General features: G+C 37.6%; 1 protein-coding gene across 3 annotated transcripts in view; it reads left to right on the top strand.

Annotated features, from left to right (window-relative positions):
• Positions 1-14239, top strand: part of LOC134668606 (atrial natriuretic peptide receptor 1-like) — a 259800-nt gene that overhangs the window by 186820 nt on the left and 58741 nt on the right. For all 3 annotated transcript variants that reach the window (XM_063526055.1, XM_063526062.1, XM_063526048.1), the window contains 4 exons: positions 2546-2660; positions 8076-8223; positions 9361-9559; positions 10802-10893. In XM_063526055.1, the coding sequence (XP_063382125.1) occupies positions 2546-2660; positions 8076-8223; positions 9361-9559; positions 10802-10893 (554 nt within the window). The remainder of the gene's footprint in view (positions 1-2545; positions 2661-8075; positions 8224-9360; positions 9560-10801; positions 10894-14239) is intronic.

The following is a 14239-nucleotide window of genomic DNA, read 5'->3' as shown; positions in this document are numbered from 1 at the left end:
CAATGCTGTTTTGCTAATAAGCTAATCTTACAAGATTTTTTAACGTAGATTTAATGAACGCTCGATATTGGTTTGGTCTGACATTGCTTTTTAGTTAGTGTAGCCACCGTTGGCGCTAGTAGTATATACAGCTGTAATGCTCAGCCAAGATATGGTCGGACCGGATCGATACAGCGATTTAGAGCACGATGCTTGTTTTATGTATTAATTAATCTGTAGCAACACATTATAGAGAGAGTCATTATGTTGTATCTTCTTGCTGTGTAACTTTTTTTTTCTTATTTAATTAACTGTTGACTGTATGTTATTTCTGTCTTTTTTCTTCTTGTTTGTTACCTTCCGTGATTCTTCTCACTTGATGGTCTCATCGGAAGATCAGCGCTGGAAGCCACCAGCAACATGCTGAGATGGGGCCATTTCGTGGCACTTTAATCTTATTTTGTGTTTTCTTTTATACTATGTACTGTTCCGATTGTTTGTGCTTACGAATAAATCTATTCTATTCTATTCTATTCTATGTACCGACTATTGATTTGGCCGACTAGCCGACTAGCCGACTAATCGGCGCTCGAATGGCCGATTAGTCGGCCGACTAGTCGGCTAGTCGGCCAGATCATTAGTTTCGTATAAGTTCACGTGAAAAACAATAGTTTTGCTCCTTTTGTTGCGCTATTCATCATATTAGCTTGGCTAAAAGGTGGTCTCTACAGGTTCAAAGACCTCACAAGAATCACAAGAATCCTCGTTCAATTTCTGTCTTTAATTCTTTTATTTTACGATCCTGAGCAGACCGTCAGTACAGCTTGTAGGAGGTATTTCCAAGGCTCTATTTCCCGTATGAAGTCGCCAGTTAAGAACCTATCCCCTCAGCGTCTTCACGAGTAACGTCTAGCCCTCATGAGCCTTAAGTCTCTAAATTTTGCAATAACATTAATAGTTCCTCATGGCTCTACCATTAGAATTAAAACAAAAAAACAAAAACTGAATAACAATAAAAATAATTAACTGTCGAACTTGCACATGAAATTACACGAGAATCAGTTGAGATCGACCTGTAAAGGAAAACACCAGCCCACCAAAATACGATAACGATCAAACGGTCAATTATTTATATGAACAAAAGTTTTCGTATGCATCCTGAATAGTTATTTTAGTAAAATAAACATAAAACATATACCATAACACATAAAGAATACCTCTTTCACTAATAAAGTGCCGACTAATCGCCCATTTTTGCCGACTAGTCGCCGACTAATCGCCGACTACAAATGTGGCTGGATAGTCGGCTTTCCCGACTAGTCGGCGACTAGTCGGTACATCCCTAGTATTTACTGGAAATTCAGGATTTCTCTTTAGTATAATTATTTAGTCGGCTAGTAAATGTGGTTATATGTATAAATAAGATTAACATAGTTAATGCCAACTTATGAGATATTTTAAGCCAAAAATATCTTAATTATACAGTACTTGATTGTATTGTAATTACAAGTTAGTAAAAAGTCGTTAAGTGAAGAGGGTCCTTATATTTTTTATGCCAAAACTGCACGACTATTACCGAACAGGAATATTTTACTATTACCTACTCTTGGAACCTACTCCTGGAACTTCAGTTTGTTTGTTCTGATCCTTGGCTCTCGTTGCACTTCGTAATTCCTGTCCGCTGAAGCTTTTCTTGCGTCCTTAATGAGGCAAAACTCATTAAAGTAGTGGTGATAAAAATGTTATATAATATTATGTTTTGTTTTTCAAATTATCTTATGAGGAATAACAGAATAAGTTAATAGCTTGCCTAAAATTTATACTTATATTATTTTATGAAACAAAGTGCTGAGGTTTTTCACAAGTACTTTTAAAGAGGATTAAAGGCCGAGCGACTGGGACTGATGAGCCGTTAGAATGATACCAAAATTGCGAAATTTCCACATATAATAATTTTAGAAACGTGTATAATTTTGTATGGGAATCTAAATTTTTCTTTCTAAGTTTCCTTTTGTTACCTGAAATCCTGATGTCTTCGAGATTTTTTTCAACTTGTACAACCTTTTTTTTTGACGGAGTGGGAATGCATTAACGCACGGTGTGTGGAACTCGCCGCTCCTTATCCCTCTTTTGGCGAGAGGTCCTACCCACTAAGTCCATTCCGGATCCACTCCGGCGTTTCTTTGCCGTTCGTGAGGGCACACTGGGATCAATGTCATTTCAACACGGCACCCTTACAATGCAGGGGGGGATCAGAAACGCTTGATCCCCACCCTTACGAAGTGTGTGGGGCCGTGCGATGTGGGTTCGGTACCCGCTGGCCCTACTAGGGCTCGAGACGAGCATTTGCTCTTCGCCTTCGACCCTGCCGCCTGCGTCGGAGAGGAAGCGCGTCAGCAGCCGCTTCTCGCTGCTCTCTCTCCGCCTCCTTCTTCTTCTTCGCAGAAGGAGGCCACCGCTTCCCATTTCCTCTCGCTACCCAGCATCGAACTTGTACAACATGCACATCTTGTAGGCAAGGTTAAATATGATAAGAAGCTTTGGTAATGTCTCGTGTTTGTTCCAGTTGTGGTGTTGTGCGCGAACCCCGGCACGGTGCGCGAGATCATGCTGGCAGCAGACGAGCTGAACATGGTGTCCTCGGGAGAATACGTCTTCTTCAACATCGAGCTGTTTTCCAAGTACGTGCGAGAAACTGAAATAGATATCGTCATCATCATCATCGGCCTTCGAGTCTATTACAGACTATACAAGCAGTGTCAGGGAGACATCGTTTTTCGTGGCTGTGTAAGCCAATACGGGAGCGGCAAACATAACCACAAGGCTGGCAGGTGCCCGTGTGCCCGTGGCGAACATGTGCCGGGCTGATGACGCTTAGCTCGTTTACTTGCGAGTGTCTTAAACCAAGCGTCATCGTGAATAGATATTATACACTAAAGAAAAACCGTACCATTACGCAAAAACGAAAAAAAAAACATGTTTGTTGTATTTGAGCCCCACTTAAATATTTGTTTTATTCTGTTTTTAGTATTTGTTGTTATGGCGGCAACAGAAGTACATATGTGAAAATTTCAACTGTCTAGCTATCACGGTTCATGGGGTATATCCTGGTGACAGACCGACAGACAGACGGATAGACGGACAGTGGAGTCTTAGTTATAAATATAGGGTCCCGTTTTTATCCACTGGGTATGAACCCTAAAAAAGCGACCAAATCCACCAATGTAGACTCTGTCTACCTATACTAGTTGGATATGTATACGATGTAAGTATATCGATTTATTTATTATCTCATTATTACCATCGTCGTTATAAAATACCGTCATCGTTACTGTCATTATACATCGTTAAATTTTATTTTTATTATCATCATTGTTCGTTAATCTATTCTCGTTACGGGTTTTGGCTAAGATCCTTTATTACGAAAGAAACTTACACTTCACAGTCTGGCACTAACTTGGTTTTTGTAAGGGAGGAAATTTGCTCTTTTTGTCATCTACGTGTCGTTTTCAATGTAAAGGTACCAAATTTTCGTTTACGATTTCCAAAAGCATTAAAAAAAGTGGCAAGAAATTGTTTAGTTCATAATCAATTTTTAGAATATTTAAAATCATAACATAAGTAAATATTTAACTAAGAGTTTTGATTCTTTTTGTATCCTTAAGGGCATCTATTTATTATACTTTATGCTGATATTAATAACTTAAGGAAAACCAAAATACCTAATAAAATTTTAACTAGTTAAGTACCTTTACTTTCGATGTTTTTTGTTATATCATGACATTGCATGTTAATTTCTGAAGTAGTTAGTAGTGTTTACCATTCGGACTCAAGTTGAATAAGTAAGTGTATTTGATTGATGTTACTTTTGTGAATGGTTCTTGAAAACTACAACTATCAATCAAGCCAGCTGTCATCCTCATACTGGGAAAACTTTTAGCCTTTTACATTTGGCTCTCAGTATTTTATCAGCACTTCTGTTGCTGGTACTTAATAAATAAAGGTATAGCAAATCGTCGATTATAAACGTGTAGTTTGATTCTGGTTTGACTATGTTATTAATTAAGATCAATATTACATCTAAATAGTCTGTTGTTATTTTTATGAAATTTGATAATCACTATGACAACAAATTCTGTATTGATCGTAGGTACTCCAAAACATCAAATAGTTATTTTAAGTTTTCGTTGTTAAGTATTCGATTGTTATATTTGTTTTGTGCAATTATGTCTTACCCCTTAAATAAGGTAACTACTAAATTATAAGGGATGAATAATAAAATAAAATTCACTTGGGATGTAATTAAATGCATACGTACCAAACACATCATGTCGCCATATTCGCTCAAGTAGAAGACGCTTGAAACTTGCGTCACTATGAAATTCATATTGAATTATTTCTCGCGCAGCTCTCGCTGATACCTCCATTGATTTCCTCTGGGATGTGACCCGTAATTAAACTACCTACGATATTTACCTGCTTTTGTTTCAAGTCCCATTTAATTTTAGAGTAAAAAAAGCTAAATATTACGTCAAATACTTCACGCAACAACGTATTTTTAGGGTTCCGTACCCAAAGCGTAAAAACGGGACCCTATTATTAAGACTCCGCTGTCCGTCTGTCCGTCCGTCTGTCTGTCTGTCACCAGGCTGTATCTCATGAACCGTGATAGCTGGGCAGTTGAAATTTCATCACAGATCATGTATTTATAACAACAACTAATATTTTAATGGGGCTCCCATACAACAAACTTGATTTTTTTGTCGTTTTTACGTAATGGTACGGAAACTTACGTGCGCGAGTCCGACTCGCACTTGGCCGGTTTTCTTAATAATATTATTATCTCAGCTATAATCGCTATTTTGTAGTTCATATAAAGGTGAATGAACAAAATCCGAGTAAACGCATCAAATAGGTCGGTCGGTAAAACAGTTTAACCAGGTTCTCAACGAATCTGACACTATCTCTTGAGTATAGACCTACTAACATTAAGCTTTTAATGTCATGAGACATACATTTCTACAGGCTACAGGACTTTGTCTAAAGTTCAGTTCATAGTTCATAATCATAACTAATGACGGTTAGGTTTGTTATTATTATTATTTGTATCTCCTTGGATATCACGGGCCTATAATCCCGGTTTTTTGACAGGCTTGCGTGGGGACACAGATCCAACACATAGAGGCCCCTTGGAGAGCTTTAATGTAATGTAGAACGCCTGCTGGAACCCGTTCACAGGTGCAACAATAGACACCCATGAACCGGTCTCAGCAGGCATTGGGACTATTGTAGCAAAAGTGAATAGTATACCGGTCTATGGATTGAAGTTTGGGTGGACAATGAGATTGGGCTATTGTAAAGAGTTCGGACACCTGCCATAACAATGCTAACACACGTTATCGAGGCAGGTGGTGACTTGCCGCTGACTAGATGGGCCCCTGAAACTGCCGTCGTGAAGACGACCAGGGGCAACATCGGTGTGAGGGGCTCAGGGGTGTCGAGAGGTGCGCGCCGCTTTCTACCCAGTGGCTGTTACCAGCCACTGTGCCAACTCGCGTCTTATGCATCTTTCACTTCCACCCCTGGAGCATATAGCTCTAGCGACTCCTCTCTGGACGGCCAATTAAGGCAAGCCAGAGCTGATAGTCCTGCGGGTCCCCTTGGGGTCCACTCCGACCGACGAAGACACGCCGGAGACGGAGACCCTGACCGACTCTCGAGAGCACTCGGGTCCGTGGGGTCGTTACTCCCCAACAGCTCGCCACAAGCTGCCCTGCGGGCTTATTATTATTATTTGTATCTCCTTGGATATCACGGGCCTATGATCCCGGTTTTTTGATAGGCTTGCGTGGGGACACAGATCCAACACGTAGAGGCCCCTTGGAGAGCTTTTATGTCATGTAGAACGCCTGCTGAAACCCGTTCACAGGTGCAACAATAAACACCCATGAACTGGTCTCAGCAGGCATTGGGACTATTGTAGAAAAAGAGAACAGTATACCGGTCTATGGATTGAAGTTTGGGTGGACTATGAGACTGGGTTATTACAAAGACGTACGGACACCTGCCATAACAATGTTTTCACAAGTTATCGAGGCAGGCGGTGACTTGCCGCTGACTAGATGGGCCCCTGAAACTGCCGTCGCGAAGACGACCAGGGGCAACATCGGTGTGAGCGGCTCAGGGGTGTCGAGAGGTGAGCGCCGCTTTCTACCCAGTGGCTGTTATCAGCCACTGTGCCAACTCGCGTCTTATGCATCTTTCACTTCCACCCCTGGAGCATATAGCTCTAGCGACTCCTCTCTGGACGGCCAATAAAGGCAAGCCAGAGCTAAGAGTCCTGCGGGTCTCCTTGGGGTCCACTCCGACCGACGAAGACACGCCGGAGACGGAGACCCTGACCGACTCTCGGGAGCACTCGGGTCCGTGGGGTCGTTACTCCCCAACAGCTCGCCACAAGCTGCCCTGCGGGCTTATTATTATTATTATTTGGAGCCTGTCGTGTCCCACTGCTGGGCAAAGGCCTCCCCCCAACCTCTCAACAAATGTTTGTTATGAAGTTTGAAAATTAATTAATTAATTAATAGATAAACTGCACGGTACTTCTAAAAACTCCGGTATTATCATTCAATATAAATATAAAATAAACCGCAATATTATGAAACATTTCATACTATTTTATAAGATGTCATACATAACAATAATAACTTAAGGCCCTATTCGAACTTTAAGATACGTCAGCTAATAGATCTTGAAACGATATGGATTAGATATGTCAGTGTCAAATGTGACGTTTATTCAAAGAAAAAATAAATGTCACTTTTGACACTGACATATCTAATCCATATCGTTTCAAGATCTATTAGCTGACGTATCTTAAAGTTCGAATAGAGCAGTTACTTAGATACTTGAACCAGACATTATTTTTGTTATTTTTATGGGTACATATTTTTCGAAATTTATTACAAGAAATATTTGTACGATATCTTTTCCAAGTAGTGAAGAGTTATAAATATAACTGCCGGCCTAGCCAAGGTTACAATCGCTATCGCTTCGACAACGAAAAGCATTATGTCTCTCTATCACTCTTCCATATTAGTGTGACAGTGACAGTTGCGTTTCGATCGCTACGGAGCGTAAGCGATTGGCATCTTGGCTACGCGGCCTGGTACGAACTTGGAACAAAATTAGATTTCCGCTCAAGTGGTCTTGCACCATCTAGGTGTACTTACTTACGTATAAAATAAAATGCCACAGGCATGTGCTCATTCACTTCTTTGCAATTTACTATGTCTGCTTTTGTTAATAATAGGCGTATAATAAATTATCCTGGTAAACATAAATACGATACAGGAAGCTCCTTACAATATTACTGTGACAACATGGTCTTATTTGCATTAGGAAGGCGCTCAGCCGGCCTAGCCAAGGTTACAATCGCTATCGCTTCGACATCGAAAAGCATTATGTCTCTCTATCACTCTTCCATATTAGCGCGACAGTGACAGTTGCGTTTCGATCGCTACGGAGCGTAAGCGATTGGCATCTTGGCTACGCGGCCTGGCCTGCTAAATATAAATTACTTATGTAGCCGCATGCGGCCCGCGAGCCGCTGGTTTCCGACCGCTGACTTACAGGCACAAATAAAAATCAGCAGAGCTAATTATTCACAGTAATACTTTGTTAGTAAAAAGTGGTATTTAATTAAGGTCAATGTGGCTAATTTCGTCATAGGGACTAATCCGTCCACTAGCGTTTTTCTCGAACAACGACCGACATTGATAATTTCGTTGACAAATCAGCGAAGCGATTGTTTTTAGTTTCAGCGATCAAAAGCAAATGGTTTTCTTTCCTACGATTGAAAATCAAAGAAATATACGCTCGTAGACGAAATAGCCGCTATGACGGAATTAGCCACATTGACCTTAATACTTTGTTAGTTAAAAGTGGTATTCAATAATATTTAATTTATTTGTATTTAATTATGTTAAAACTATTTATTTATTAAATAAGTAATAATATCCTCTATTTAAACCAAATTAGGTACGAGTACATTCCAAACCACAACCGATGGCATATTTTGTTTTCTTTTTCATCAGTTTAGCATCAGCATCGTCCAAGCAGCCGTGGAAGGTGGAAGGAGACACGGATGAGCGAAACGAGCGCGCGCGGCGAGCGTACAGCGCCGTGCTCACCGTCACCAGCCCAGCTCCTGAGAAAGAAGAGTATTTAGAATTTTCGGATCAGGTATGTTAATTTAAACATCAATATCAAACGGGTGCTAGGAAAATATATACCGGGTGTTTCCTGTAACAGGAGCAATCAATTACAGTAGGCTGTACTCCTCAATTTTTTGTGGTAAATTATTTTGCCCAAGTCTCAGCTTCTTTTGTCTGACGTAATTTTATCTGAAGGATTGATAACAAAACTCATTTAGAAATCAGAAGTTAGGTACGTCATTAAATGTCTTGTTAGAATGTACAATATACCGATTAATACATAGAAATTTTAGAGTTTAGGTATGAAGTATCAAGTGTAAAAAGTTTAAACTTATGCAAGTAGTAGACAGAAATATTACTTAACCATTTTGTGAACTTAAACTGTACGTGTCGCTAGCTATTACACATAGAAATTTTGTTTGAAATTTTTAATTCCTTTTTTTTAAACAGGTAATATTAATATTTTTTGTAGAGCTGAGTCTTAATTTATAGAACATTGACTAAGAATTTCAGAACAATTTGTGTGGGTAGTTTGTGAGATAATAATTATTTTTAATAAATCTTAAAAATGACGAAAGTCGGAAACACTCAAAAATAAGAAGCTGAGACTTGGTAAAAATAATAGACACCATTAGGGGTGCTTACCACAAAAATCGATACTCTATAATAAAAGGTCGCAAATGTATGAAAGGCTGACCTGCAAATGCTTTACTGTAAATTACTACTACATAATTTACTTTGACAATCCGCCTCTATACCGGGTGTGGCCTGTAATATGAGCAAAAAATTAAACTATAGGCTGTACTCCTCATACTGTACATACCAACATATGTTCAGCGACTTTTAAAAATAACTTGTGGTTTGATTTTTAATACACTTTAAAGTTTATTCTAAGACGCAATGTGTTACGAATTTTGTTATGTTTAAGGCGTGACAAGCAACGTCAATCACAATGATATGGCGTGGCAATGGCGTCCATTGAAGATAATTTTTATTTTGTATGCAAAATATGAGTCTAAATACTTCATAATTTTTAAAAGTTGTTGAACAAAAGTGTCACCGTTTGAGGAGTACAATCTATGTTTCAATTATTTGCTCGTGTTACAGGCCACACCCGGTATAGAATCTATTTTCTTTGATATTATCGAACCTCTTTAATCAACAGGTGAAAGAACTAGCAGCGAAAAAATACAACTACACTTTTGGCAAAGACGAGGTGGTGTCCACATTCGTCGCCGCGTTCTACGATGCTGTGCTGCTGTACGCTTTGGCATTGAACGACACCTTGAGGCAATCCCCTGAGCCTAGGGGGCGACTGGATGGGAAGGCGGTCATTAATAATATGTGGAATAGGAGTTTTCAAGGTAAAATTATGCAGGTTGAAATTTTAACGACCAGCCATACTCTGCGTAGTGACTTATACGTCATACTTTTGTGACATAGGTCATACTTCTGTGACTTATAGGTCATACTTTTGTGACATAGGTCATACTTCTGTGACTTATAGGTCATACTTTTGTGACTTATTGGTCATACTTTTGAGACCTATTGGTCATACTTTTGTGACTTATTGGTCATACTTTTGTGACTTATAGGTCATACTTCTGTGACTTATAGGTCTTACTTTTGTGACCTATTGGTCATACTTTAGAGACCTATTGGTCATATTTTTGAGACCTATTGGTCATATTTTTGAGACCTATTGGTCATAGTTTTGTGACTTATTGGTCATACTTTTGTGACTTATAGGGCATACTTCTGTGACTTATAGGTCTTACTTTTGTGACTTATTGGTCATACTTTAGAGACCTATTGGTCTTACTTTTGTGACTTATTGGTCATACTTTAGAGACCTATTGGTCATACTTTTGTGACTTATTGGTCATACTTTTGTGACTTATAGGTCACGCTACATGTGCTAAGGTCAATACAAATTTGGCTCTCCCATAGAAATCAACGGCATCACATCACAATACATCAGCCGGAATGAATTTTTTTTTCGCGATCTGTATTATTTCCAGCATAAAACTTGTTCAACATGACCTATAAAGTAACTAATTAAGTCAAATAAGGTAATTAAAGAAGTTTGTACCAAGAATTACGCAAATAAGGTACGTTGGTAGGTAAATACGGCACATTAATGTTTGGCAAAGTATGTTTAACAAGAACAGACAAATGAAATATCTTCTTTGTGCAATTAAAAGTTCAACAGGTATCCGTGTAACAGGCAATTATTCTTAATGTTTATTGAAAAAGTTTTTCCTTTGCTAAAATTGGACTTTGCTTGGAGATACCTACCAGATTTAGACAAATTAAAATAAAATGTAAATGTTGTAATTTGTGTTAATTTTTTAGACGACCTTTATGTTTAAGTACAAGAGATTTTAAAACTTTAAAACAACTTTTCGACAAAAAATATGATGAATCGTCTTGATGATCAGTCAGGATTTTTTTGGTGCTTGTGTTTTTTAGGTATCTGCTAAATTATTTATATGGCAGTAGGTTATTGTGACTTTGGACTTTCTGACGCTTAAAAATATGTGACTGATGCCCCCAATGTGACAGGCAGAATTTAAATATTCTTCTAATAAGTATTACTATTCTAGGTATAACTGGCGAGGTTATAATAGACAGCAATGGCGACCGTGTGGCTTCCTACTCACTTCTGGACATGGATCCCAATACCAGCAAGTTCCAGGTGAGTCAATATTACGAAAGAAAGTCAGGTGGATATCGTATTGGGATCCAGCGAAGGCCAATGACAGAAGGGAACTTAAGAACTAAACCTTAAGGTATGCCCAGGTCAGTTTTTGTTCCTTAATAGTTTATACAGTACTGTATGTGTCTGGCCATGGGGCTTTAATTCCAGGGCTTGATTTTACTCGCTAAACTGAGCTACTTTTACTATGGGACCCACCCAAAAATCGGATAATTTTTTTTGGCTTTTCCATAGAAAACGTCGACATCTGATCAGCCAAAATGTATGAAAAAGTAAAAAAAAAATCGGGATTTCGGGGTTGGTGCCATAATAAAAGTACTGTAGCTCAGTGTAGAAGATTGGGGAAAACCATATTATTAATTTAACGCGAAATAATAAGCATAAAATAAATAATGTGGGCCTTACACGGGTCGGGTAATTCTAATCAAAATTATCCACAACTCATGTTTTACTTTATTAAGCTGCGCTCTAATACATTGTTTACTATATTACAGTCTTTGTTAATACGTGCCTAAATTAATTCAATCTTAAACTAGTAGCCATTTACTAGACAGTATTATCTCTCCTCACAGTGGCTGCTCTTTTTTGGATCATTAATCTCAATGTTATATGGTAGTACAAACAATTCGTTCTGGCCTACGTCATTTATTCGTACTAGGCTGTAAGAAATCTCTTAGATTAGAGCTGTGAGGAATAAATGAGGCTGTGATTTGTGAAGATAGTTTCTTCGGGTCAATTACCTAACTGTATCCTTTCTTTTATTTATATTTAATTGTGTTTACTTACACAAAAATTAACACAGTTTAAGAAACTGTCTTAGTTTTAACTATTAGGGCACAATAACGAACCAAATTTATGCTTTTTAGCATTTAAGTAATACTGTGGGATAACGTTAGCATTTCCAAGTTACTTACATTGTCATTTTCAAGTGTTGTCAAGAGAGGGTACTTTTTATTAAATTTGAAGATGAAAGCGACTATTAGTCAGTTTCTCTACAGTCGGCGGTCATTTTGCTACGAAAAAATATTACGCAAAGACGATTTCGCCAAATCCATTTCACCAGACCACAGAGGGAGCACGCCTGACGCTCGATCCATTTGCCCTGATAATGCTCGGTATGACTTTAAACGCCCTCGGGGCCCCAAATATTCTTATTCGGCTTCATTATGAGCCTGTATTTATCTCGACAATTTTTCATACCTAAGCTCCATGCCCTGAATTGTATTGGAACTGCTACAATGTAGGGTAAGGGGAGGTAATTAGTGGGTGATTTGCTTTTTGACAAGATAAATGAAGCGGCGCAATAATCCCTTCTCTGTTTTCGTACTTGTAACCTTACTCTGGGAGTGTAAGCATTAAGCATATATGTACCTGACATGTAAAATTATATTTTTATCAATAAAGAATTGAATTGAATTGAAAAGTGTATTACTCCGAAGAGGCATGCAAATTATCGGAACGTACTTTATTAAGTATAGACTGTGATATTTGATAGGTACACGGCAAACAGGGTTGTTCCATTGAAAATAACAGTCAATTGAAAAGCAACTTTAAGCCAGGTAACCAGAGATAAATAAAACTAGACACGAGAGAAATTTAACATACTTCAGAGAGTTAAAGGTGACTTAAAAAAAGAGTCAATTCCTGACGATTGTATCGTTTTCATAGTATAACAAAAAATATTTAGGTATTAGGTATAAATGCTATTGTATTATTATAACATATATCTTATTGTGTTTATTTCGCACGGATTTAAATGGCTTACGCGAACATAAATAGAAATAGAAAATATTTATTTGGCGTAAAAAAAACATACATTTGATAGGTACAACATAAAGATTAATAAAGAAACATACACCAAATAGGATGCCGCTCAGCATATGCAGTGTCTGTAAGACACTGCGCTGGTTTTCAGGGCACCCAAAATTAAAAACTAAAACTTAAAACTAATAAACTGAAACAGAACAAGTGTAAGAAAGAAAGAGAGAGATCACAAATAACTTACTTACCAGCTTGTATCTTAGATAAAAACTGAAGTTATTCAATATAAAAGTACATTTTCTTACAATTTATTAAAATACCCTTCTGCATTATCCTTCCTTGTTATACTCCTAATCCTTTGTCCAATTAAGATCTTACCAGCTTGTATCTTAGATAAAAACTGAGGTTATTTAATATAAAAGTACATTTTCTTACAATTTATTAAAATACCCTTCCTCATTATCCTTCCATTATTAAGATTGTTATTATTTTTCTATAATGATCAATTATTGTGAAATTGGAAAATACATACCAAAACTACGAATCTAACATTAGAGGTTAAAACTGTAGACAGTCTATTAAACTGCTGAGCGGAACTCAAATCATAACATAATCACTATAAACTCATGACTGCTAAGACAACATAGAACTGTGGACTCAATCTTGAACAAGACAAGAAATACAAAACTGAGAACCTAACATAATGGCAAACATTGTACTAAGGAGTATAAACTCGCCTAGTTGTGGTTTATATTATAAAGCGCAGTAAGTAAAGTTCAGCCTTTAATGAGATTCTCTAGAGGGCGCTGAAATAATATACGGGGAAGAAAATTCCCTGTTTTATGATGCATTGCATGCATAATCCAATTTATTGCTCAAAGGACAACAAAGAAAGCAGGTAAATCATTGTTTACGACATACTAGATTACGTTCTCTGAATAGGGAATGCAATAACCGGCCAAACTTCATAACCGGTTTCGGTTACGGTTATGCCCGAAAAATAACCGAATATCGGTTATAATCGGTTACTTTAAACGAAAAATTATAAATTTACAATGTAGTAATTTTAAAAAGTAAGCAAAAAATAATATTTTTGTACCTACAGTATTAGGGAATCTGAGTAAAAGTTTTTGTTTTTTAATAAAAGACACGGAATATAGTAAAAGTAAAATGTGACCTTGGACGTGATATAATATTTAATAAAAATATTTCATAAATAATGGAAGTTAATTTGGTATATTTTAGTTATTAAAGTCCATGATATGAGTGACAAAAATTATAGTCACAGGCGTCACAGCCAAAAAACGGAGGATTTTGTAGTCATTACCTGTTTACCTGTTTTTCATATATTTAGCAGCTTACTGACACAAACCGAATTCCACGCGGGTGGAGCCGCGGGCACAGATAGTAAATAAATAACCGAAAATTTAGTTATTCGACTTTCCAATATTCGGTTACAACCGAATATTTCGGTTACGGTTATAACCCAGTTGCATTCCCTATCTCTGAACAATGTGTAGTTCTACTTTTATAAAATGAATTATCGGGAAATTGTTTACGTACC

This window comes from Cydia fagiglandana, chromosome 1 (assembly GCF_963556715.1).
Source record: "Cydia fagiglandana chromosome 1, ilCydFagi1.1, whole genome shotgun sequence".
Lineage (NCBI taxonomy): Eukaryota > Metazoa > Arthropoda > Insecta > Lepidoptera > Tortricidae > Cydia > Cydia fagiglandana.
This window is presented reverse-complemented; position numbering and strand designations above follow the sequence as displayed.